Genomic DNA, 26,274 nt, shown 5'->3' on the forward strand with positions numbered 1-26,274 from the left:
CCATCGAGGGCTGTAGACCAGCCAAGCGTGCGCAAGCCGGCGCCTCCTAGGGCCGCCCCGGGACCCCTGCTGTGCGCCTCGCGCCGCTCGCGGCCTCTGGTTTCTGGCTGCGCCCCCGAAGCGGAGCCCGAAGTTTCTTTGTGTCCTGGGCAGTCAGCGAGCAGCAGGGACCCTGCCGAGGAGCCCTCCCCGGGGACGCCGGAAGAAGAGCGCGAGGAGGAGTAGAGGTGTCTCAGGGACTCCTAGCGCCACGAGCTTCCGGCTGCCCAGTGCGCAGCTGCGCCCTAACCTTAACCCTAACCCTAACCCTAACCCTAACGCTCCAGAGGCGGGTCCCACCCGGGCGCCTCACGCCCTTCCTTCTGCCTATGGGTCTCTGCTCCTCACTCTTCCCCCTGCTGCTTGTGCTCCCTGTTAGCACTGGCATTTGAAAAAAACTTTGACCACTTCAGACCTCTGAGGTGTCTAAGCTTTACAAGTAAGTGGCCTGTAAGCCCCTCCAGCCACCCTCTGCCTCCTTGGTCACCCTACCCCACAAAACTCTAAAGACCCCCTCCCACTGACTTCAAAATGCCGAGCACAGCTTATACACTCTGTATACCCTGTTCACAAAATGGTCATGGACAGGTGGCAGATTCCTCCTCCTCGCCCTCCCTCTGGCCTTCCATTGACCCCAGACATCAGGACCAGTTCAACATGTGGGAGAACTTCCAGGCTAATCCCTGCTCTGCATTGGACCAGCACAGTATCTGAGGCAAGGTAACCTGCCTGGTTTGGTGGCCTCCAACTACTGTGACCCCATTTCCAGGATGCAGTGGCCTCGCTACCACTGGGTCTACTGCTGTTCTCTGGTCAGCATATAGAGAAGGGGTTCATTGCAGGAACCCTCAACAAAAGGGCAGAACAGAGAGTGAACTGGGGCTCAGAGAAGTAAAGTGAGACCCACAGGTCCCAGAGGCAGTGTTCATGGAGATCCTATGTGAACCCTACCACAACCACCTTTTCCCCACCACTCTGCTGCCACTCTGTCCTGGGTGTTCCAGCCTGCCCTCTCCCAGCCTGGCCTATTGTAAGGGACACCAGGTGAAGTGAGAAGCATACTCTTGTCCTTGTGTGATCAAAGTCCAGTGTCTTCTGTTGCAATCTGTAGTTCCCTTGGGAAAGAGCCCCTCCCTGGCCGATAGGTGTCAGGGTATCTGCTCTGCAATCCACCAAGACCAGGAAGGTGAAGACTACCCTTCTCAGGGCCTGGGAGCTTAGATCTTGGTGAATCCACACCTGCTTATTAGGGTTAGGGCCACATTTCTGCTGGTCCAAGATGCTGTACAGACATGTCCCTTGGGGTCACTTATCACTACCCTCAGCTTGTGTCACCCCCAAGTCCTGTGCCCCACAGCCTCTCCTCCTGTGTATAGTGCCCTGCCCATGTCAGAATTGTGTCCCATGGTAGCATCACCAATGTCATGAACATCCCTGCTTTCAGCTGCCACATGGAACAGCAGCCCCAGTATTAGAGGCCTCAGAAGTCAGTAGAGGTGGTGGAGCTCTCAGGAGATGCTCCCACTGCTCTTATGGGGACATGAAGTCTCCACAAGGGGTGTGATATAAGTTCCTGCTGACAGTGGATTGCCCTGTCCAGGCAGAGTCTCTACCCATCACAGGCTCCCTTCAGGCTTGGGCTATCTACTACCCTTCATTCCTAGCAGCTGCAGAGTCTGAATGTCAATGAAATAAAGGTTTCAGAGACCTCATACTGCGAATGTGACCCACAGGAGTGATGGCCCCATCTGCAAGTACATCCAGGGTGTCCTCAACCCCTCATAACCCTCATCTAAGCCCCCCTAGGGCCCTAAGACCACATGGAGCTCTGGGGATGGAGGTTGGCTATGGGGCATCTGAGCATCTGGATACCTGGCAGGTATGAGGTACTCTAATATTCAAATGATGTGACAGGCAGGAGTAGAGCCCGAGGAGCTAAATGATGGCAAGACTCAGCTAGCCCTACAGGGTGACTGAATACTTGGAGTTGGTGACCCAAGGAAAACAGAGTTCATGACAACTGTTTCCTCCCACTCTTCCTCTGTCTTGTTCCTTTCTCTCGGGGACTCCTGGGGTCCTGCACATAGGCAGGGATGTCAAGCAGTTTTCTCCACCAGCACATGTGGGTAGTCAAGTTGTGCCCAGCTCTGACCCAGATATCCTCTACCCATTGTTCCTGCAGCTTCTATCTTGAGGGAAAGCCAGCATAGACCTTTAGACACACACTGAGGCCTCTCTATGTAGACCAGGCTGGTCTTGAACTCAGAGTTCTGCCTGCCTCAGCCTCCCAAGTGATGCAATAAAAGGCGTGTGCCACCATGCCCAGCTGGGGTCTGGGGTTTTCTAAGCACCTTAGTTTCAGCCAAAGGACAGTGGGACTCCCTATATACCTACTCCCTCCATCCTTCTCCCCTGGAAAAGCATCTCTAAGAAGGGCCCAGAGCAGTCCCTGGCCTGCATCATCTCTGAAAAGCATCCCAATTCCTGGCACTTTCTGGGAAAATGTAATGAGGGGTAGGTGTCTATCTTTCCTCCCCACCCACACAGCTACTTCCCATAGGGGCTAGTGACTGCCTTAGGGGGAGTCCCTGGAATTTGAACTCAGTCTAGGAATGCGAAGACCCAGGAGTTGATGGTCTATGTTCTACATGGTCAAAGAGGATAGACCTCATTCATGATCCACCTGCCTCTCAAGGGCTCTGGAGCCTGAAGTGTTGGATGGAGCTGTCCAGTCGTGTCAGAGAAGAGATCCCTTTCTTTCCCCTAGTATAGGTCTCTGTCCAGCAGAGGCAGGTCCCACACTGAGTGAGTCACTCACTGTTAAGTTCTCAGGGTGAGAGGGTAGAAGCAGAGCATGAGCTGTGGCCAGAAGCATTTCTGGGAACTGAGGTGGCCTCTGGGCCCTTATCTGATGTTGAACAGAATCTTTGAACTCAAGGCGGGAGGGATGTGGTTTACCGGAAGATGCTCCCGTGGGGTGGAAGTTTCCAGGAATTAATTGCTATGAGGACTCACTAGTCTGGGCCAGGCAGGGTCACACCTAGCTGTTCTGCCCACCCCCAACCTCACTGCCTCTCTACTAGTGGGCCCTTGCCTGCCTTATTCCAAAAAGAAGGGCCTGTGGTGATTCCTGCTGAGATTGCAGGAGGCTGCAGTCTGCAGCAACACCTTTCTCAGCCTGGCCTCTTCCCTGCATCCCAGAACTCCTGGGTCTACCCTGCAGCTTGGCACGTAGTGGTGGGCACTGCCTCTACAGGACCACCTCCTTCAGCTCCAATCTCTGGGACCTGAACAGACCCTTCACAACTCACAGCTCCCAGTAGATAACACCAGGTCCAACTCACAGGCTGGCACAGCTCATCTTAGGCCCTGAGGTGAACCTGTACAAACATGCACAGGTCCAGGGCTATGGAAAGTAGGAGGGTCTCTGGCTTCAAGGCAAGTGTGCAGTGCAAACCACTGCAACCCCTCACCCCACCCTGTGGAATCTCCTGCCATCTCTGCCTCATACCCACCAGCCGCCCACATGGAGTTTCCAACGGATGCAGGCTGTGGTACCTGCACATGTCGGTGCTTTTTGGGGGTGTCCCTCCTGTGGCAGCCCAAAGTGAAGTAAAGGCAAGGACTGGCTCCTGCTCAGGACCTAGGGCTATGGCTTGGAAGGCAGGATAAGAGATGCCCCCTTTGTGGGCTGCACATGCCTGACATGCTTACTCACCCTCTAGGGGACTGGCAGGCAGCTCCAAGCAGTGAGGGTGCTGTGCTGATGTAATGTGACTAACTATAACTAAAGTCATCAATAAGCACCCAGAGGTAGATTAGTGTCCACTCTCCAGCACATCCCCAGGAAATCTTGTGTAATCCTCGGGCTCTCTATGTTATAGATCCCAATGTCCTCCACCACTCTTGGAACCGATATCTCCTCCTTCAGTCTCCCAGGAGCCTGTGTGCTAATGGGGCTGTACCACTGGAAGGTATCCCATCTTCTCCCGTCTACCTGCTGTGAGCTATGGGGAGGAAAGAGAAGATGGGAGGCACTGGAGGGGGTGGTAGGTGGAGTTAGGATGGCACCCAGTTATACAGGTGCCTCAAGGGTGCTGCTGAGATCCCTCTCACGTGGTCTGCCACTCCCTGGACATCCATGCCAAGATGTCTTTCTTGGATCTTTCTGTGAGCGACAGCTGCCACTGCTTTGCTTGGAGGGTTACAGAGCCAGGCCCCAAGAGCAGAGAATGGGATCCGGGGTGTGGGGAGTAATTAGGGTCAAAGACATGTACTTCAGAGAACTTGCTTCATGCCAGAAAGTGCTGGGTGTGTAAAGTGGTCAAGGCCTGGGGCAGTGAGGTCAGGGCAAAGTCCCAAAGTACAGTCAGAAACCAATCTCCACAGGTGTCCCAAAGAGCAATAGCTCAGAGACTACAGGCTTAGTACATGGATGCCCAGTAAGTATGTGTCAGGTATGGTTGGCAAGGGAAGGAGGAGGTAGTTTGGATAAGAAGCCAAGAAGGCAATGTACATCCCCTCCTTCCAGAAGCCTCCTCAGTCTAGTGGTCCTTAGTGAGTGCTTATGCCTAATAATAATCCTGACTTGTGCCTCCATTGCTACCCCCAAGAGGAAGTCCTGAGGAGAGGCCTTGGATGCTCCTTTTTAAAAATATTTTTTTTTTATTATTTGTGTGCAAATGTGGGTATGTGTAAGGGCAGGCATGTCCACAGCACATATATGAAGTCTGAGGACAACTTGTAGGACTCTGTTCTATCCTATCATGTGATTCCCAGGGATGGAACTCAGGTCATCAGGCTTGGTGGAAGGTGTCTTTACCTACTGAGCCATCTCACCCACCTGCCCTCCCCTTTTTGTACCCTAGGAAAGACCATGGGCACAGGTAGACAAGGTGTCCCTAAGCGCAGCCATTGGCTCCTTGCTTTCCTTTGTCCCCAGAACACATCTAATCAGATCACTGGACAAGTGTTTATTGAAAACCATCTGCTTGAGGTCTTGTGCTGAACACTAAGTGCTCACAAAGGGCCCAAAGACCCCATTCTAGCAAGGCTAGTAAAAGAAGAAGCCAGTCATGAACACCTGACTATAGGGCCCAGCCATAATTGTCACCCTTCTGCAAGGTCTGGAAATTCATCATCATCTCCATCCTACACCCACTTCCACTGTTGAGGGGAGCAGGGCCAGGCCCAGGGCAGGGCACAGAGCAGAGACCCTGCTGCCTCCAAAGGGTCAGCCTGGGAAAGTCCTGGAAGGTCTGGCTTGGGGTGTAGAAAGACAGGCTCATGCCCACCTGTCCCCCAGCCGACTCTTTTCCTCTATCTGCTCCCCACGCTCTTCCTCAGGGAACTGGAAGCTGCAAGCATCCTCAACTGGTAGCACCTGCATCTCCAGGAGTGGCTGGGTCTCTGTGGTGAAACTATTATCAGCAGGTGGCCTGAAGCACATCTTCCCCTTCCCTGGGACACAACTGACCTCGGGGACACATGTGCTGCCTCCTCAGTTGCCAGATGTGCAGGCCCAACTGGACTATGGCTAGAAGGAGAATGAAGGCAGCCATGACAAGGAGAATGATGGTCAGCTGGCCATGCGACTCAGTGGGCATTGGCTCTGGTATGCACACAGCATTGTGGGTCTTGTTCCCAGGGAACGCGGTAAGAAATCCAAACTGGGCACAGCTGAGACAAAGGCATAGACACTGTCAGGTTTGATCACCCAAGTAGTCACACTGGGAGGACTGCTGCCCTCTGAGTCATTTGGGGGATGAATAGGAGCCCTCAGGAGTCACCACAGGGAAGGGACCTCAGAATGAGTCTAGGCTACCCATCCAGGGCCCCATGTAGGACTCACTTGGCCCAAGGTCTGCAGTAGCCTTCACGGCTTGCAGAGAAGGTACCCACAGCACAGTCGACACACTTGAAGCCAAACGTAATAGTCCCTGTGGACAGACAGATAGACTGCAGTGGGAACTGAGGTGAATGAGGAGGGAGGCAGGCTAGTAGTGTCCAGCCATTCACCATAGGTCTAATGGCCCCCGGACTAGGATCTGGATAGGCCATGCCTAATATGCCTGTTCTAGGGATGGCATGATCCATCTGCCCATGTGCAAATGGACAGGATAGATGCAAGACCTGGGCCATAGTCAGAGTAAGAGTCTGAGAACAGGCTGGGCATGGTGGCGCATGCCTTTAATCCCAGCACTCGGGAGGCAGAAGCAAGTGGATCTCTGAGTTCAAGGCCAGCCTGGTCTACATGGTGAGTTCTAGGACAGCTGGGGTTAGAGGGAAACCCTGTCTCAAAAAGACCAAAAAAAAAAAAAAAAAGTCTGAGAACAGACCACCACCTGAACAATCCCCACAGGCCCTCACAGCCAGCCCTAAGAGGCCTTCCATACCCTTATCAGGATGGAGAAGAGGGAGACGGGTTCTTCCAAAGCTATATACTAGCATGTATCCTAAGAATACTTGTCCCATCTAGCCCTTCTAAAACCCAGGATGCTGGTCCCTGCCTACCCAGCTATATGCAAGCATCCTTACATGCCTACACATGCTCATTGGGCATCTACACTAGCTTGGCCCCAGGTTAAAACCCTGGGCTTCTTGGGGATAAATATTGTCAGCAATAGCTTCCAAGGGACCTACCATGAGCCTGCACCTCCTGTCCTGGTGCGCAGGGGAAGTGCTTGCAAGTCTTGCACTGAGGGTCTTCACAGTGGTACTCCGGCCGGATACACACACAGCCCTCTTCAGGACAGGCCTCCTTACCTGGGCAGTGATAAGAGCCTCACCCACTGAGCAGAGCCCCTTTGCTCTTCAGAACTCCTCCTAATCCTTGGGGTGGTTGGAGTGCTATGCCTCCATCCTCAGTCAAGCCCAGGCCAAGAACCTGGGCTTTGCTCAACTCAGTGTCTCCCACTCACATGGCCAGCTGTTAGTATACATACCTCCCATTTCTCTAAAGCTATGGCTTCATAAGTCCCATTGGATGTGAGAGTTACTCAGTCCTAAGTCCCTGGGCTCATGCTGCCCCCTTCCCATCCTATATTTCTCCTCAGTAGTTACCTGCACTGCTGTCCATACCTGTCACCAAGATGTGGACCCTCAGAGCTGCCCCTCTCCATACCACAGGGCTGGCGCATGAAGTGCTAAGATGTTTTGCTTTGATCTCAGTCCACAGACTGCTGTTCACCCATAATTACAGGGCACAGACCGTTGACAAGGCAGAGGGGGGTGATAGGACCCCAAGCCAGACAGGGAGTAACCTAGGTGATGGCCAAGTCCGACCTTCCCAGCAAGTCAGGGGATGGTCCTCTTTTACCTTGGACCCCAGAACCCTCTTGGAGGAGAGGTTTCCAGCCCCTGTTGCCTCTGCTCCCAGACCTCTGACCTTGGATCACTGGTTCAACTGTGCCCTTCCACCTCCTTCTCAGTCCCAGACTGAAGGTTTTAGAGTCAGAAAGTTTACCCACCCACCTGTGCCCTGATTCCCACCCTCCTGGGTGACAGGAACCAGATGTGAGTATGGTACCCATCCTGGATCCCACTCCCCTCCTTCCTTTACCTGGAGCACATAATCTGCAGCAACGTACATTGGTGCCAGTCCCACGCTGGAAGCGGCCAGTGCCACAGCTCATCCCTTTGGCCAGGCCCAGCACACAGATCAGTGTGATTCCATACAGGGTGGCCCATGTTCCCATAGTGCTGCTCCCTGAGTCTTCAAATCTTGAGTCTTCCAGTTGGCTGATTTTAGGCGGCCCCAACCTGTTCCTACATGCCTTGTCCCCACCCTTCCCTCTGTACCTGCCCCCTTCTGGGGCTCCAGTCCAGCTCCCCCTACAGCTTCCTGCAGACAACTGTAGTGTTTGTAAAGACCTTCTGGGGCTCCAGCCCAGCCCCACCTACAGCTTCCTGCAGACAACTGTAGTGTTTGTAAAGACCTTCTGGGGCTCCAGTCCAGCCCCACCTACAGCTTCCTGCAGACAACTGTAGTGTTTGTAAAGACCTTCTGGGGCTCCAGCCCAGCCCCACCTACAGCTTCCTGCAGACAACTGTAGTGTTTGTAAAGACCTTCTACACTTGAAGGGGGTAGAATGAAGCCGCCCATCCTCCTTGAAGCCTCCTGAACTCCAAAGTGCTTCAGCTTCCAGCTGCTGAGGAGCCTGGGAGGTTACCTTTGGAATTAGAACAAGCCTCTTCCTACCCTGGGGTACCTGATCCAGCCAGGCTGCAGAGAAGAGTGTCCCATATATGCTCTGTTGCTGCTGCCACCTATGGGCATCCCTTGTTATTGTATTAAGTTCCTCCTTTCTTCTATCCCACAGAGCTCCTCCAGGCTGAGGACATCAGGATGGTCAGGGAGGGGAGACCAGAGCATTTACTATACCTTTCAGTGAAAGTTATCATAAACTGGGCATTCTTAACAGGCACCTGAAGCCAAGGGCAGCATGGTCTGCCCAGGTCCAGCCCTGATTGTAGGATCTGTTCCAGCTTGGATTTCTTGGCTCGCTTTCTGGAGCCACTTTCGTTTACTTCCTCACACATGTCTAGACAACAAGAAGGGACTCCCTGATGGAGCTATCAGGCCTCCACCTTATGGTGAGACTTTTCTGTCTCTCTGAGCCTCAATGGTCACTGATGAGTTCTAGAACCCTGCCTCTACCAGGAAGCCTCTCTGGATTATTCAGCCTTGCTTCCCAAGTCCTCCAGTTGAGAGCAAGCACAGGGGTAAATGGTGGGGGCTTCTGGGAGTAGTGGGGGTGGACAAGAGCATCTCAGAACGTGGCTATGGTTGTACCCACAGCAGGAGGTATGGAGACCATTGTGACTGTGGCAGGCCCAGGAATCCTGGTAAAGATGCTCTTTCAGGTTGCAGCTGGAAGGAAACTAAGGAAGCAGAAAATGTTCGAAGTTGTCAGCAGTGTGATTCCTGTTGCTCTCCAGCCTCAGGTTGTAAAGCCTCCTGAGAGACAACCCTGGTCACTGCAGAGTGGGAAGGTTTCTGGGTGCTATACTCCAAGGTAACCACGCCAGAACCCCTTCTTTGAGAAGCCTGGAGATCTGTTTACTCCTGGCCAGGGAGGTGGCTCTGAGTGCATGGGCAGAAGGAAAGCCTCCCAACTATACCTGGACTCCAGATAAAGGTGTTAAGGGAAGGGGCTGAAGAAATGGCTCAGTGGTTAAAAGCACTTGCTGTTCTTGCAGAGGACTTGTTTTTAGTTCCTAGCACCCACATAGTGGCTACAACTATCCCGTAACTCTGGTTACAAGGGATCCAATGCCCTCTTCTGGCCTATATGAGCATTGTACTCATGCAGTATGCTTACATACATGTAGGCAAAACATTCATACCCATAAAATGAATTTAAAAGTTTTTAAAGGTGTTGAAGGACCAGGTATGGTGGTGCATGCCTTTAATCCCTGGGACTGTACTTGGGAGACAGAGGCAGGTGGATCTATGTGAGTTCAAGGCCAGCCTGGTCTACACAGTGAGTTCCAGGCCAGCTGGGGCTACAAGGAGACCCTGTCTCAAAAAGACACCCCCCCAAAAAAAAGGTGTTGATGAAAGAGGGGCAAGGCAGTCTGGGCTGTGTTCCTGCCCATTAAAAAAAAATCTAAGATGCCAAGCATGATGGCACATGCCTTTAATCCCAGTACTTAGGAGGCAGTCAGGTGATCTCTATGAGCTCAAGGCCAGTCTCATTTACATTTCTAGGCCAGCCAGGACTACAGAGTGAGACACTGTCTCAAACAAGCAAACAACAACAAAAATCTAAGGCATCAGCCGGGACCATGCCTGCACAGTATCACCTCCAACCCTGGTGAGCCACACATGCCATCTCCTACCAATCATTGTATCCCTGTTCTGTAGGCAGGAGCCTCCACCACAGGGTAAAGATAGCGAAGCCTTGATCTACCCCAAGAACACTGCATGCAGTGTATGCTGGAGGTGTTTCATAGGGGTTGTGGCCCTGGTGCCATGTCCCAGCTCAGCCATGGTGAGATCCACTTGGTGCAGGCATGCACGGCAACATATAGGCTGTTGGAGAGCTCCCTAAAGGTTTCTTCCCTGAGACCCAGTGTGCCTGGACCAGCCACACAGGGACCACAGAGATAAAAAGACAGAACAGGCCGGGCGTGGTGGCGTACACCTTTAATCCCAGCACTTGGGAGGCAGAGGCAGGTGGAGCTCTGTGAGTTCAAGGCCAGCCTGATCTACATAGTGAGTTCCAGGACAGCTGGGGCTACAGGGAGACCCTGTCTCAAAAAGACCAAAAAAATAAAAAAAAGACATAGAACATACACCTGGGGAAATGCTTTAAGCAGATGATATCAACAAATGTCAGCACCAATATCAGACTTCCTATCCCACCCACTTCTGGGTAATGACTACAAGGGACTCCCAAGAATAAGCAGCCTCTGTAACTGGGTGGTGGGCAGAAGTGATTTTTATCTGCTCAGTGTTATTTCCCTTATTTTTTAAGCAGCTCTTTGTATTTCTATATGGTTTGACTATATGGTGAACCTGTTCCAGGCAGCAGAGGGTCTTGGCATCTTGGCCCTGTGAAGAATTCCCATGCCAAGATGGGGCTTCAATTGAGGCAGTTTAGGGAGTTTGGGGAGTGAGGGGTATAGAGAGTATGTGTTTGAGATAACACCAAAGCTAAGAGAAAGTAAATCTAGTGTCTGCAGAGGCAGGGTCAGGGGTGTCCAGGCTGGGAAGAGGCCCAAGAGCTCCAAATGGGCAGGAGTCATGAGCAAAACTGGAGGGCTTTGCCCAGAGGGGAGGAGGTATGGGTATGACCTGTTCAGTGTGAGGAGTAAGCCTCTTTTTTACAGTCTCTAACCTTCCAGACCCCAGAACATGTACCTCCTTCTGACACACCCCAGCTTCTTGCCTGGCTCCTCCAGGCTTGGACACCCCTATGGGGTGGGGGCTGCTGATTAGTCTGTTGTTCATTCCTCATAGGCCTAAGGTGAGGTTGTACATAGGCATCCGGTGAAGGGCAATTAGTAGACTAATAGATGTTTCCCTTGGATAGGGGCAGCTGGAATCTGTCAGAGAATGGGAAGAAAGAGGTGGGACAGGAGCCAGGATCAGAGATGGGTTTGTCTAGCCAGCCGTGTGGGTCATAGTGCCTTGGCATACAAGTTACAAGATGCTTCAGCATGCAGAAGGAGGGGCTTGAGACCACCATTTATCTGGCGACACGTAGACCAGATGGAAGACAGGAAGGGTGACAGGTGCAGCCCTTAAGGTCAGGCCAGTGGCAAGAGCCAGGTAAAGGCTATCTTCACTGCCTCCCAGGCTTCCCATGCCTCTTTACAAAGCAGCTGACAAAGCCCAGTGCTGCCTGTTAGTGATTCCTAGCATGCAACATGTGGCACCGACCTGGGCTTTCTTGGCTTTTAGTTTTGCTCGCATAGTCAATCATCACTTGACCATTTCCATAAGCATCCAGGAGCTTCCTGCTTTCAGTTCACTGAGTTTCTGTTGGGAACCCATGCTGCCTGAGGAATGCTGCCATTTCCAGATGCTGTTCCTAGAATCCAATGCAGAGGAGGGGAGCTACAGGACCCTGGGACCTTAGGGTGGGTTACAGGTTCTCTGTCCCTCAACACCAAGGTAATGCCTGCCTGTGGGTCTATATGAATTTGTTGCAATTGATCTGTCTGCTCTGCTGTCAGTATGGATAATTAAGTTTTTTTCACCTCACAACTATTTACATAAAATCTCCATGATCATGTTCAAGAACACTTGTTTATGGAGGATAAATGATTTCAGGACAGATGAAGTTTGGTTCAAGCAGCAGCCTCCATTTTTCCTTTCTTTTTTTTTTTTTTTTTGGTTTTTTGAGAAAAACCATGACATCACTCAAATAAAAGGGAAAGATTGCAGAAGATGTTCAAGAACAGGAATCAAACTTTATAGCCTATGAAAGAAAGCTCATTCTCAGCATAGCACAAGGCTGGATGACATAGTGTCAACAAACTTTTTTTTGTGGGGAGTAAATGTTTCCGGACAGTTGAAGTTTGGTTCAAGCCACAGGCTCCATTTTTCCTTTTTTTTTTTTTTTTTTTTTGGCTTTTTGAGACAGGGTCTCCCTATAGCCACCTGGAACTTACTATGTAGACCAGTCTACTATGTAGACTCACAGAGATCTGCCTGCCTCTACCTACCAAGTGCTGGAACTAAAGGTGTGTACCACCATGCCCAGCAACAGCCTCCAGTTTTCCAACACAGCTGACTGACTGGCTGCTACATGGAGCCAAGGCCATTTTCAGGGATTCCCAAGGCAACACCTTAGTGGTTTCAGGGACCATCACTCACTTTTCACCACTTGTGGGACTAAAGAAAAAGGGCAGCCCTGGATCGGCTGCCCAAACCACAAGTCAGAGGGGGACCATGGTTCATGGGCCCTTCGGTGACCAGGTTACCCAGGCCCTGCTTGCCAGGGCCCTCCCCACTTGGCTAAGGTGTGTATGCTCAGGAACAGGTCTTTGAGTGGACCTTCACTTTGACCTAGGACCCAGTCCCACCAAAAAAGGGTATAACCTTAGCCCCCCAGTGTCAGTCACAGACTCACAGTTGCTAGCATGTTTATTGGGGGTACTGCTAGGCAGGTAGTATGCACAGCATACATAGGAGAGCCCAGAGCCAGCCCAGCACCTAGAATGGTGTGGAGGGTGCTGGTGGGCACTAGGATATGGGGTGCCCCTGCCTCATAAAGCTACTCCTGAGGTGTTGCTCAGATCTTGGCCAGGGTAAAATGTGTGTCAGCCTGCTCCTCTTGGATGGGGGTCCTGAAGCTGTTTCCCCCTAGGAGAAGGAAAGTGGGAGAAGGCAGTGAGGGCATGAGTCTCACCCCTTGAGGAAGTAAGCTGTATTGGGCCCACAGTGGGCACTTACCATAGGGTTTTGGGGCATCAGGCAACTTCCAGGCCTTTTGGAGCAGGTGCAGGGCCAGCAGAGCAGTCAATGGGGCCAGCAGGCCAAGGCCTAGGCCTAGGACAGCAGCAAGTGCAGGGCCTGTGAGGAGAGGCCAGCTGAGTGAGCCCTCCACTTTTCCTTCTCTCCCCATTCCCTTCCTAGGCCTGGCTCCCTTACCTCTGGGAGCCTCCAAGGAGGGTGTAGAGGGTGACCGAGAAGTCCTTGGCCAGACTGTGGTAAACTGGGCCGTGGTTGGCCTGACTGTAGGGCCTTGGGTCTCCCAGAGCAGGGTCGTCAGGAAGCTTCTGTCCTCACAAGACTGTGTCCAAGATGGCACTAGCTGGGCGCTGGGACCATCTTCCAGATAAGGTGCAACTGAGGGTTTGGGGTGTACATTAAGCAGAGACAGTAATGGAAGCTACACTGGGTCACCCTCAACTCTGCTACAACCTTCATTCCCAGGCCTGCCTCTGCTTCTACATTTACCTTGCTTCCATCCCTGCCCTATGTCTAAGTGGGGCTCTGCACTCTCTCAGACCCTACCCTGCACTTTTGAAGCCCCCTGGAGGAGAAGTGCAGTCCCCCTGCACTTGGGGACTGGCACATTCCTAGAGCCTGGGCTAGGATCTCACGTGACCTCCGCCCCCCCTCCCCCGCGCCATCTTCAGAGCTCCCATAGGGTTATGTTGAGGGGTAGGTGTTAGGAGGCTTCCCTGGTCCATGGATTTCTATTCCCTGACCTGGCCTATTTGGACCCCAGCTCCTAAGTCTCCAAACCTCTCCCATCCTCCAATCCTTAGCAATCGAGTCAGCCACAACACTCACTTGGTCCAGGGCTTGCAGGCCTGGTTGTTGCCTGGGGAGAAGTGACCAGGAGGGCAGGGAACACAGTCTGAGGCAAAGATATGGGATAGGTCAAGTGTCTGATGCCACCAGGTGAGCCCTGGAGGGGGCATTGCTGGTCAGCCCACCAATGCAAGTGGATAGAAGGAGGGGTTTGGCTTCTGTAAGCTCCTCCCTTCCCACATTCCACCCACTAGCACTGATCAGAGAGCAGACCAGGAGTCCCAATCTTGGAAGAGGGGCTTTGGGCCCCAATGGATGAGAGGCTCTGGGCCCAAACTAGTTGGAAAGATGCTGGGGAAGGTGACAGTGTATGAGGTGGGAACATGGCTTATTTACTCCATTATCAAGGGCATGTCTTGAGAGGGCCAGGACCCATAGACCCTGACCACCTCACATACACTGGCCATGGACAGACATATATCTGCCCACTGTAGGGGTCACCCTGAGGCCCACCAACTCCAGTCTTGTGGCTGCTGTCTTGCCAAGGCTGGGTGCCTGACCTGCAGTGGCAGACAGTATCCTGAGTAGGTGTGCAGTTCTGCTTGAGTTCACTTCCACTTCCTGGAGAGGAAGATCAGATGGGACTATGGATGAGTCTTGCGCATGCCCCGTGGACAGGGTAGGACAGAGTGGACTTTCCTCCCCTTAGTGGCACAGGAGTAAAGCTGAAGCTCAGGAAACTATGGCAGCTCAGCTACAGGCTCTTCTTCTGAGATCCTCTCCTGGCCATTCTATCCTTCCTGGTCATGCGGCCCTGGAGAAGGCTATAGAGCTGGCATAGGGTAGCTGTAGCCTCTCTTCTCCGCCCTCTTTCTGTCTCCAGCCTGGAGCAGCTGAATCAGTATTTTCTGAGTTCCCTTGCCCCAAATCCTGGGCCTTACCCACTAGAACAGCTAGGGTAAGGCCACATGGTAGACATGCTCTACACTAGTTTCATGAGGTCCTAGCTGAGCCTTTACCCCCAGAGAACAGAAGTGCCCTGAGAGATGCCCTGGCTATTCAGGGCCCCTGATGAAAAGGATGCACTGTGGTTTGGAGTTAACTTCTGCAACCTCATGAGGATATGGGCACCTATGGTGTGGCTGCACCCCTTGCTGGGCAGGATAGTGGGGTCAGTAAGAGGAGCTCACGTTGGTTGCACTGTGTACATTCCTTGCAGGTATCATAATTGACTGCCTCATTGTAGAAGCCAGGTTCACACAGGTGGCAGTGTCCCTGGTGTGATCACAGCAGTTCACCATCTCACTGCCTGTAGTAGAACCCAGAAAGGTAGGTAGTTCTGCCCAGGACCCAGGACTGTGGGGACAGCGCTCTGGCTCTTTCAGAATTAGACTCTTGGCTGGCCCTCGGTCTCAGGTCCTCTGAAGCATCATCTATATCACCTGAAGTCACTCACCCCCACGATGCCTGTGCCTGTGTCTCCATCATTGCCCCCTAGACATCCCCCTCCCCTGCATCCCAAGGCCAGGCCACTCACCTGGCTGGCACTCATGACAGCACCTGTGGCCATTGGGATAGGTATTCCCGACACAGTTGAGCTTGGCTGCAGCTCCAAATGTGAGACCCAGGAGCAGAAGGGCTGTGGGCTGCTGAACCCCCACATACATCCTTGTCTGGTCTCTGCCTTCACAGGACTCTGGGGTTTTTCCTTGCAGGATGTGGCTATAAGAGCTATGGGGGAGGGGCAAGAAGAGTGGGTGGAGAGGGAAGAAGGTATGTGAGCATGTTTATGCCTGTGTTCTTGTGTATACGGCACAGGCCTATGTTGTTCCACAACCAGATGGGCAGTATGTGTTTAGGATCACTAGAGCTTAAAATCTTTTTTTTTTTTTAAAGTTTGTATGCGCTGGGCCTGGTGGTGCATACCTATAATCCCAGCACTTGGGAGGCAGGGGCAGGCGAATCTCTGTGAGTTCGAGGCCAGCCTGTTCTACATAGTGAGTTCCAGGCCAGCTAGGGCTACAAGGAGACCCTGTCTCAAAAAGACCAAAACAACAACAAAAAAGATTTTAATTATGTTTATGCTGGCTGTAGGGCATGTGCACAGTGAGTGTTGTGCCCAAGGAGACCAGAAGAGAGCTAGAGTTACAGGTTGTAAGCTACCCAGGATGGGTGCTGGCAGCCCAACTTGGATCCTCTGCAAGAGCAATGTGATACTAACCACTGAGCCATCTATCCAGTCTCTTTTTGACTTTTTTTTTTTTTTTTTTTCTTCTTTGGGACAAGGTCTCCCAGTAGCCCAGCTGGCCTAGAACTATGTAGACCAGGCTGGCCTTGAACTCACAGAGCTCCACCTGCCTCTGCCTCCTGAGTGCTGGGATTAAAGGTGTGTGCCACCACACCTGGCTCTTCTTCACTTTTTCAGACAGTATTATGTAGATCAAGCTGGCCTCAAACTCATATGTAGCTAAAGATGACCTTGAACTCCTCATCCTCCTGCTTCCATCTCCAGAGTGTTGGGATTACAGGTGTGTCCCACTAGGCTTAGCACAGGCTTTTTTCTTTTTTTTTTTTTTTTTTTTTGGTTTTTTTGAGACAGTCTATAGCCTGTAGCCCCAACTAGCCTTGAACTCTCAGAAATCCACCTGCCTCTGCCTCCCAAAGGCATGCACCACCTGGTTAGGCTTTCTTTTTTTATGTACCAGTATCCCTCTGATTATACCACTACCCTGAAGGAGAAAACTGGGATTGGCTAGGAAAGGGTAGGAAACTTTTCTGCATCCCTTTTACACCTTTAAATTATGACAAGACATGATTACCAATCCCCAAATTAATTTTAAAATTGCACACTAGTTCTATATATACATGGTGGTACATACCTACGATCCCAACTTTTGAGAGGCTAAGGCATGATGATCGGAAATTCCACGCCAGTCTGGGCTATAGAGCGATAGTCTGTTTTAAAATAAAAATTTAAAAAAAAAAACAAAAATTAAGTTTTGGGGATAGTTCTGCCGCAGGGTGAGATGAAGGACTGGGGCTGGAAACCCCCCACCCAGTATTACATGTGAAAGCAGAAGTCCCCAGCCCTCGTGTGGAAACTCCTAGCACAGACAGCCAGGCTGGGCTAGGAAGTGAGTAGAGAAAAGCCAGGGTGGGACAAGAGGCCACAGGATGCCCACCCCATACTTCTGAAGTAGTGAGTGTTCTGGGAAAGGGACCTCAGGGCATCCTAGGCAATGTTCCCCAATTCTGATGAGCAGACAGAAAGAAGATCCAACCCAGGGATGGGAGAAGTCACACTTGCCACATGGTCTCTCCTGAAGTCAGGTAGACTTGAGGCACAAGTTAAGAGTGGGGCCCTACTCGCCTCCTCTGTATGACAAGATAATAGGGAGAGTTAAAGCAGCTCCCACAAACTCCTGCTCCTTGGGCACTATACTGCAGGTCATCAGAACATTTGAAAGACCAGGTGTCACTATGCAACAGTTGTCTGCCCAAGAATGCAGCTGGCTTCCAGGGTTACACTGTACCCTTACCTGAACAGAGGATCCTGCATGCCACCTCAGTTGTGACCCTCCAGGTCAAAGCCATGAGACAGAACAGGGTGGGGAAGGTGGTCAAGTTTGGCAGTCATAATCTGCCAGGAGGTGGACCATATTCTAGAGCAGTGTGTGCTGCCATTCCAGGACACCCAGAGGCTGAGGCCTGCTGGGACCTTCCTGCCCACACCATGAAGTTTGAATTCTTTTTTTTTTTTTTTGTCTTTTTGAGACAGGGTCTCCCTGTAGCCCCAAATGACCTGAATTCACTATGTAGACCAGACGCCAGGCTGTAGCTTGAATTCTTTAGTCGTTCATCTTTGTCTAGAAACCAGCCAAGGTTTCCAGTGCCACCATACCCTCATGACCAGCAGGAACCCCCTATATTACACAGAAGTGGGTCCCTGTGGAAAACACCAGGTTACACCCAAAAGACACCCAAAGCAGGCCCAGGATAGTCAAAGAGTGCCAGCTGTCTCAACATACTTGTTTCACCATCGGAATATCAAGCAGTGGGGTCCTGGCAGGTCCCAACCTCAAGACCCAATTTGGCCCCACATACCTCTTCTCATATATGGAATTTTACCAACACTTTTTCTCCAGCCCATACTATCAGATCCTGTTCTCATTTACTACCACCAAGAGAATCAGTGTTTAATGGGAGCTACAAGCCCCTGATAACCAACTGCCCACTGCAAAAGCTTCTACTAGGAGCCACCTAGCCAATGTTCCCATTGTTCTGCTTGGTCTTTCCACCAAAAGCAAACACACACTAGAAACAGGTCATTCTATTTTAAAGTAATTGACAACAAATATCTGTACTTTCTCATACTGCAGGCTAGGATCCTGTGTGGCTATGAGAGGCTTGCAGACAAGCATGGGATGGCCTGCTAGTCCTTACCAAGGATCTATGGGGCTGATCATTTCCAGAGAAGCATGTTCTAATTTTATCTTAATCCTTCAGTTTTCAAGGCAACAGCAAGTTGCATTATTTCCCATTGGGTGATGAACCCCATGGAGGGCCCAGAGCTCCTGGCCCTGAAGTATAGCAACCTCAACTGAACCATTATTTAGCAATTCTTGGGAACAGTGTGACAACTGAGAGAGATTTGGCCAAGTAAATGCCACTCAGCCCAGTGACTGGTATAGGAAGGCTGTTGCCTCAGACACACACTGGAGGAACACAGCCTATTGAGCACATCTTTAATAAACCTGGGCCATGCTGTGGCAGGAGCTGGGCCGGAGCATGTGGACACAGCAGCAGGAGGAAGATTCTAGGACAGCCTGTTAGGGGCCCATGGCAGCCCTCAGACACGGGACAGGTGGCATCCCCAGACCCATTGAGAGGCCAGCCAATCATGGGCCTCACTGGACCTCACTGGACCACAACCCCCTCAAGGTATGGGGAGGGTCAGACAGGAGATAAGCAGCCTGATCCCAGTCAAGGGCTGAGGGTGTGCTTAGAACTCCTCATGCACGTTGCGAGCATAGTCCATCAGCTTGCTGCCAGTGAAAAACTCGCTATACTTGAGGATCTCCTCAGGCTCCAGGTGGTGGTTCTGGTTTTCATCAGCAATGGCGATCATCTGTTTGGCTTCATTGAGGGCATTGTATTCGTTCATGGGGTCCATGTAGTTCTGTGGTGGGAGTCAGGTACAGTCAGTGGCCTCCTACCAAGCACCTTCTCAACAGGGAGGCCCTGCGCCCACAGCCCCTAGACCTGCATGTTGGTCACTTCAGAAGTGGGTCTAATGTGCTTTCCCTTCTGGTCCCATAAAGGAGGAACGATAAGAATCCCCCTAACCCAGGGCTGGGGATGCAGCTCTGTATGGAAAAATTGCCTAACATGTTTAAAGGGCTGGGTTCCACCCCACACACACAAAAAAAGCCTAACACCTTCCACAGATGGTGCTGCTACACAGGGTTGCTTCCTAAAAGCCAGTGGTTCACTGACAAAGGGCTTCACAAGACCTTCCCATCTCTCCACTCTGAGCTTTAACACTGACACCCACTGGTTCAGGTCATCATGTAAGCAGCCCCTTTATCTTGGGGGCCTTGCTACAGGCTCAGCCCATAGCATCTAAACCTAGGGCCATCCCTGGGGAACACCCAATCCTTGAGCACCCTTGCTCACCTCTAGCTCTTCCATGGTCACAATCCCATCATGGTTGGAATCAATCAGCTCCTCAAACTCTTTTTTTCTGTCTTTTACCCAGTTGTCATCAATGTCTTGCCCTTGCTGGTTCTCAACAGTGCCCACAGGCAGGGAGATGAACTCAGGAAGAGACAGCTGTTTGTCACCGTCCTGGTCTAAAGATGACAGGGTTGGAGGAAGGTGGTGATCAGTATGAGCTTTACCCAAAACTCAATGGGTGCCACTCAAAGACCTCCTTAGAAACCATATCAGGCCTCGCCCACCCACCCTGGGGCTGGGCTTCCCACTCAGCAGTGTAGCATTCCCAGTCCATTAGTTACCCCTCAGTCCCAGAACACTGCCAGCACAGAGACAGGCCTTACCCAAGTCCCGAACAATCTCCTTAACCATGAACTTGAGCATGCCCTTGCTGTGCTCGGGGTGAAGAAATGACAGGAACTCATCCTCAGTCAGCAGCAGGTCTGCAGGAGGATTGTCTGCCTGATACCAGCGATCTTTAAGGTTCTCAAGGACTTCCTGTGCTGAGAAAGGTACATCTGTGAGCACCTTGGCAATGTTGGACCCTAGTGCAAACACTGACAAGATTCCAAGAGGAGCGGCCAGGACTCAAGAGGGCCATCACTTTCCAGGCTCAAGTCTAAGGGGCCAGCCTACCCAGGAAAGCCTGGCCCTGGGCAAGGGATACACAGGATCCCATTACTGCCCAACCCACCTTCTCAGTACACTCTGAGCTGTTTGTTCCTCAGCAGAAATGGAAATTTCACTGTGAGGCTGACTCACCCTTATCGGTGTCTACAGGAACAAAGGTGTCATTTTTGTTCCTCTCTACTTTTTTTTTCACGTGCAGTATCACAGAGGGCACAGAATGCAGAAAACCCAGTTTCTAGAAATGAATGAGGTAATGAACAGAGCTTCCCATGGACCCTCCCATCTGGACCAAGGACAGTCTCTGGGCAGATGGCCTTGTTTTCTAGAGCAATGGCTACCTATGCGCCCCTGAAGTCCCCCAAGTCCCTAGAGCAGAAAGGCATCTTTATCCATTCTGGGACTCACTGTGGTCAGTGACCAAGTCCTGATGTCTAGGCTTCCAGGTTGCTCAGCTCCAGGAACCCCAAGATCCCTGCCTACCTACATGGCTTCACTATGGTGCCCAAACTCTGCACTCGGCCACATCCTGAGAGCAGCAGCATCTCCATGACCCATCATGTACTCAATCATCACAGACAGGTCAAGTAGCCTTTACACAATAGTAGATCCTATGGCAATCTAATCTATGAAACAATACTCATTTAAAGGATGATGGAGAATGGGTTGTTGTGGCACAATCCTATAGTCCTAAGTACTTGGGAAGCTGAAGCAAGCAAATCACTTGAATGATCCTGTCTCAGAAACAAACAAACAAAAGTGGGGCTGAAGAGATGGCTCAGCAATTAAGAGCAAGCACTGGCCTTTCTTCCAAAGGACCTGGGTTCAATTCCCTACACCCACATGGTGGCTAAAAACCACCTGTAACTCCAGTTCCAGGGGAATCTGATGCCGCCTTCTGACCTCCACAGGCATTGTACAACATGGATACACTTACACACATGCAGGTAATATACTCATACACATATAAAAAATAAACAAATAATAAATAAATAAAAATGATGTAAGGCAGACTCTCCCCCAAGACGTGAACTATGTGCAAAGGAAGAGCCATAGGCATTACATGGGCAGATGTAAAGTGCAGGCTTCTAACCTCAGGATCATACCAACTGCTCAGATCCTGCCATAGAAAATCAGATGAGGAGGCAGGCATGGTGGTGCAAGGCTTTAATCCCAGCATTTGGGAGGCAGAGAGGCAGGCAGATCTCTGTGAGTTCAGGGCCAGCCTGGTTTACAGAGTGAGTTCCAGGATAGCTGGGGCTACAGGGAGACCCTGTCTCAAAAAGACCAAAATAAAATCTCAAAAACTGTACATAAAATGAAAACTTAAACATTCTTAGAAACCTTATGATTAGAAAAAGAAAAAAAGAAAATCAAATGAAGGCCTCACATTGTGTGGAGTTTAAAGGATGTAAAAACAGACTGAAGAAGGTCAGACACCACTGAGTAGGAACTGGGACCTCAGCATGGAGAACCTTGACAAGGTAAATTCTAAACACCTCCTCTAAGTCCTGAGGGCAAATAGAGCTTCACAGGAACATCCCAGGCTCCAGATGCAGGAGTGACATGTCCCAGACAGGACAGATAGCTAAGTAAAATGGCTAGAGTCAGACCACATCCCAAAGGCATCAGAGAGGACAGCTTCAAGAACACAAAGCTCTCAACTGCCAGGAAAGGCATCTCCAAAACTGCTAACAAGCTGGACAGGCATACCTAGCCTCACCACAGGAGCAGGACAAGGGCCCATGGTCCCGCTGCAACAGACAGCATGAAACAAAAAGACAGTGGTGGAAACACAAACAGAATAAGACAGGAAAAAGCAGGCAATTCTTTTGGGAAGAAGAGAATAATGTCCAATTTGAGGGCTCAGAAAAGGACAGGACTTAGAACATCCTAGGGAGGCTGAGGCAGAACTGCTGAAAATCCAAGGCCAGTCTGGGCTACAGTGTGATAGCCTGTCTAAAAAAGGACAAAGAGCCGGGCATGGTGGCGCAAGCCTTTAATCCCAGCACTTGGGAGGCAGAGGCAATTAGAGCTCTGTGAGATCAAGGCCAGCCTGGTCTACATAGTGAGTTCCAGGACAGCTGGGGCTACAGGGAGACCCTGTCTCAAAAAGACCAAAAAAAAAAAAAAAAAAAAAAAAAAAAAAAAGACAAAGAAAAGGACAGAACTAAATACTTATCATCATGGCACTGGGATGGATGGTCAGTGGAGGTTGCCAGGGTCTCTGTGCTACTAGAAAGGGTAAGGGGCTGCGTCATAGATTATGATCTGTTAAAGTCAGAGGCTCTGGACAGGCAGAGTGTAGGTGTGGGGTATGTACATCTGCCAGAAAGAGCTGTAAACAATGTGACCAGCCCATGAGTGACAGAGGCAGAGGGCACCACAAGTCCTGATTCTAAGCAGAGTCAGACAAGGGCTGTGAATGAATTTCCAGATATGACCAGGGAACAAGGGGAAGGGGAAGGAGCCTTGGGCTAGAGGCAGTAATGAGTGAGGTCCCTTAGTCATGCTTAACAAACCAGCTATCCAGACTTTCCTCCTGACACTCACCTCTGGAGGCACCCCACCCCCACATGCCAAAGACTGGCATGACTCTGACATTCCCTGCAAACTACTGTCCATACCTCCACCTGGAAGTGGTATTGCTCTTGAGGGCCCAGGGCACTGCCTAATGCTGGCTTTACTGCAGATGTCACTGTGAAGCCCTGCTGACCCTTAACAAAGGCTACTCCCTCTACTAAGAGCCTTCCCCCTTTCAGATCCAGGTGCTCCCTGCCTCCACTACAAAATACCAGATCCTAGGTTTCAAGCCAGGGCAGAGTCAGTCTTATGTCTTACAGCATTCAACTTCTCTTTATGGTCTAACTACATAATGACAATGACATGTATAATCTGCTATTGAAGGTGCTGTCTCCAGTGGACTCTGTGTCCAAGAACAGCTGGCTAGCTGCTTGCCATTCTGCCAGACCTAAGAGAGCACTCAGATGTTGGTGGATCATGGGCACCAGTTTTGCAACCTCTTTTTTGATGGTCAATACTAACCTATGCTGGATCAGCTGTCCCAGTCACCACATGTACATGCACATCCACACACATACATGAAGACACATTTGTGTCTCTGGACACTCCAACAAGCTGTCCCCAGGGCTCTCACCTGGCATCTAAAACACAATTGTGCTGCTAGAGTCTCTCTGCTCTACTTTTTGGTTTTTTTTAAATATTTTATTATTTTTATTTTCTGTGTATGAGTATTTCTTGCATGTATGTGAGTGCACTTGTGTCATGCAATGCCTCAGAGGTCAGAAGAGGGCTTCGGATTCCCCTGGAACTGGAGTTAAGGACAGTTTGTAGGCTGCCATGTGGGTGCTGGGAATTGAACCCGCATCCTCTGCAAGAGCAGTCAGTGCTCTAACCCTCTGAGCCATCTCTCCAGCCCCTCTCTGCTCTACTTTTTTTTTTTTTTTTTTGAGACAGGGTCTCCCTGTAGCCCCAGCTGGCCTGGATTCACTATGGAGACCAGGCTGGCTTTGAACTCACAAAAGATCCGCCTGCCTCTGCCTCCCGAGTGCTAGGATTAAAGGCATGCACCACCACGCCTGGCTTCCGCTCTACTCTTAACCAGCCCACCCCATCCCAGTAGTGACCCAGTATCCAGCTGGCTGGGTCGCAGTACTCACTCTCCTCATCCACTTTGAGCTCCTCATGATTCTTGATGGCAATAGCAACGTCCCTTTCATTGTGGCCTTTGCTTGCCAAAAACTTCACTTTATATTCATCCCAGGACACATGGCCTAAAAGAGCAGATCACCCATCAAGATGCTTAATAAGGCAGGCTGTAAAGAACAGTTATTTTAGGTCATCTGCTAGAAATCCTTGGGTCATAGGCAGCCACAGGGCAGAGGGTACAAACTACCAGCTCCACATATGTTGCCAGGGTGGCAATGAGGGGCAGAGCAGCCAGCACCCACACAGTCCATGGTTTTAGCCAGTGCCGTATGAATAATTCCTCACCTGTAGAGTCAGTTGGGGTCTCTATCCCTCAGGACCAAGTATCCCACAGGCTACTAGCAGAAGAGGGAAGAGTGCCAGGAGGAACCCTACATTTCTTTTTTTTTTTTTTTTTTTTTTTTAATTTTTATGTGCATGTGTGTATTGCCTGCACGTAGGTAAGTGCACCCATGTTGTGCAATTCCCACGGAGGACAGAAGAGGCTGTCAGATCCCTTGGAACTGGAGTTACAGACAGTTGTTAGCTGCCTTGTGGGTGCTGGGATTCGAATTCGGGTCTTCTGCAAGAACAACCAGTGTTCTTAACCGCTGAGCCATCTCTCCAGCCCGGAACCCCACATTTCTATTGAGTTACTGGGTCTTCTGGTTTGTTGAGAAGCATCTCACTATATAGCCTGCCTGCCCTTGAACTCTAGATTCTTCTGCCTCAGTTCCCTTGAATTACAGGATTACAGACATGTAAGAGCTTGTATTTTTCAGTTAAAACACTTGGGTCACAGCTGAGGAGAAAAGTGTACGCCATGCAAGTATGAGGGTCTGAGTTTGAACCCCTAGCACCCACATAAATGCTGGCTAGTGTGGTAGCCCAGCTGTAATCCTGGTGCTGAGTCAAGGGATCTCTAGAGCAAGCTGGCTAGCCAGACTAACAAAATTGGTGAGCTCTGGGCTCAGGTGAGAGACTCTGCCACAATAAAGGTGGAGAGCAATCAACCTCTGTCTCCATCATGCATGTTTACACATGTGTACCTGCACACATTTGCCCCCACACATATGAATACACACACATACATCCATACACAGACAAAATTTTTTAAAAAGCCCACTTCAGTCATACATGGTACTTGTTTTGTGTACGCTTTAGTTTCAACAATCACTCAGCTACCATGAGAAACAAACTCATGCCTTGAGCATCCCCATGCTCACTGTGGCTCTGGCCTCTTACATTCTTCCATGACTTAGCCTGAGGACATCTGCCAGGTCCCACTCATCAAGACTACAATATGCAGCCTGAGTCCACCCACTGAACCTTCTGCCTATTTCTGCAAAGTGAGCCCACTGTACCGTCACCATCGGGGTCCACGGCCTGGAAGTGTAGCTTGTTTTCCCTGATGGCCTCCTGGAAGTGCTCTGCGGTCTTCTCCATGATCCAGCGCTGCATCTCTTTGGCACTGATCCTACGGTCAGTGTTCACATCTACCCTGCAAACGGCAAGCATCAGATAAGGCTCCAGGACCCTCAACACACAGATGGATGCTACTGGCCCCAGGAACTCCACAGGAAGCTGTGAACCTGCCACAAACAGCAACACATTCCACTTGGAGGTGGTGTGGAAAACCCAGAGGCTAGGGAGCCACGAGAGAGGATCAGGGGCTGTGGAGGGGCAGGGAGGACAGTTAGGTTGGGAGCTGCTGTATGGGTCACTTGAGGTAAACAAGCAGAATCATTACTCTTCTAACGATAGTGCATTCAACATACTTCAGAGAGTCACACAAACACCTTCTTCACATGCAACAAAAGACTAGCAAAGGCCCTTTGGAATCCTAACATTTCGTCCAAGGAAGACAGAGAACCAAGGCCTTAGGGACAGAGGCTTCAGGATTCAGGGGTAGACTACAGGAACCTCCAAACACAGATAAGAGAGGGAATGTCAGGAAGAGCCTATGTCAGGACTGGCAAGGTGGCTTGGTGGGTAAAGGCACTTGCCACCAAGCTTGACAACCTGAGTTTGATGTCTGGAACCCACAGGGTAGAAGGAGAGAACCAATTCCTACAGGTTCTCCTCTAATCTTCATATACATGCCATGGCACACATGACCCCCATTCCCCACCCCCCCCCACAAAATAAATAAATGGGCAGTTCCTAGTAACTGATCCTCCATGCTAGTAACTTAAATGATACGGCTTTTTCCTTCTTTCCTCCATTTTTATTCTCAGGGGAACTGCTGAAATTTACAGCTTGCCTGTCCTGGGGTGTTTTTCTTTTAAATTCAATTGTCCTCACACATCAAAATAAATAACAAACGCCAGGCGTGGTGGCGCATGCCTTTAATCCCAGCACTCAGGAAGCAGAGGCAGGCGGATCTCTGTGAGTTTGAGGCCAGCCTGGTCTACATAGTGAGTTCCAGGACAGCTGGGGCTACAGGGAGACCCTGTCTCAAAAAGACCAAA

At 50.8% G+C, this 26,274-nt stretch overlaps 4 protein-coding genes across 5 annotated transcripts in view; 1 reads left to right on the top strand and 3 right to left on the bottom strand.

Moving 5' to 3' along the window:
• Ttll10 (tubulin tyrosine ligase like 10) overlaps positions 1-1,751 on the top strand; it is a 60,404-nt gene extending 58,653 nt beyond the window's left edge. Inside the window, exon 15 of the mRNA XM_029555826.1 lies at positions 51-1,751. Within this exon, the coding sequence (XP_029411686.1) occupies positions 51-225 (175 nt within the window). The 3' untranslated portion in view covers positions 226-1,751. The remainder of the gene's footprint in view (positions 1-50) is intronic.
• A 3,190-nt stretch (positions 1,752-4,941) lies between these two features.
• On the bottom strand, positions 4,942-7,967 carry Tnfrsf18 (TNF receptor superfamily member 18). The gene is made up of 5 exons (XM_008852564.3): positions 7,601-7,967; positions 6,682-6,804; positions 5,891-5,978; positions 5,516-5,718; positions 4,942-5,448 (listed from the first exon to the last, which is right to left on the bottom strand). Exons 1-5 carry the CDS (start codon positions 7,734-7,736, stop codon positions 5,324-5,326), a joined length of 675 nt encoding a protein of 224 aa, XP_008850786.1. The 5' UTR covers positions 7,737-7,967; the 3' UTR covers positions 4,942-5,323.
• Positions 7,968-12,629: 4,662 nt separating this feature from the next.
• Tnfrsf4 (TNF receptor superfamily member 4) lies at positions 12,630-18,349 on the bottom strand. The gene is given in 10 exon segments (XM_008852567.3): positions 12,630-12,856; positions 12,947-13,066; positions 13,145-13,283; positions 13,285-13,342; positions 13,793-13,859; positions 14,267-14,374; positions 14,944-15,024; positions 15,027-15,062; positions 15,291-15,484; positions 16,633-18,349. Coding segments are annotated over 9 exon segments (810 nt in total). The 5' UTR covers positions 15,421-15,484; positions 16,633-18,349; the 3' UTR covers positions 12,630-12,785.
• Positions 18,350-18,481: 132 nt separating this feature from the next.
• Sdf4 (stromal cell derived factor 4) overlaps positions 18,482-26,274 on the bottom strand; it is an 11,918-nt gene continuing 4,125 nt past the window's right edge. For both annotated transcript variants that reach the window (XM_008852566.3, XM_008852565.3), the window contains 5 exons: positions 25,168-25,304; positions 23,776-23,889; positions 19,813-19,971; positions 19,430-19,605; positions 18,482-18,932 (listed from right to left, as the gene is read on the bottom strand). In XM_008852566.3, the coding sequence (XP_008850788.1) occupies positions 18,756-18,932; positions 19,430-19,605; positions 19,813-19,971; positions 23,776-23,889; positions 25,168-25,304 (763 nt within the window). In that variant the 3' untranslated portion in view covers positions 18,482-18,755. The remainder of the gene's footprint in view (positions 18,933-19,429; positions 19,606-19,812; positions 19,972-23,775; positions 23,890-25,167; positions 25,305-26,274) is intronic.

The sequence above is a fragment of the Nannospalax galili genome, unplaced genomic scaffold (assembly GCF_000622305.1).
Source record: "Nannospalax galili isolate Female #2095 unplaced genomic scaffold, S.galili_v1.0 scaffold806, whole genome shotgun sequence".
NCBI lineage: Eukaryota > Metazoa > Chordata > Mammalia > Rodentia > Spalacidae > Nannospalax > Nannospalax galili.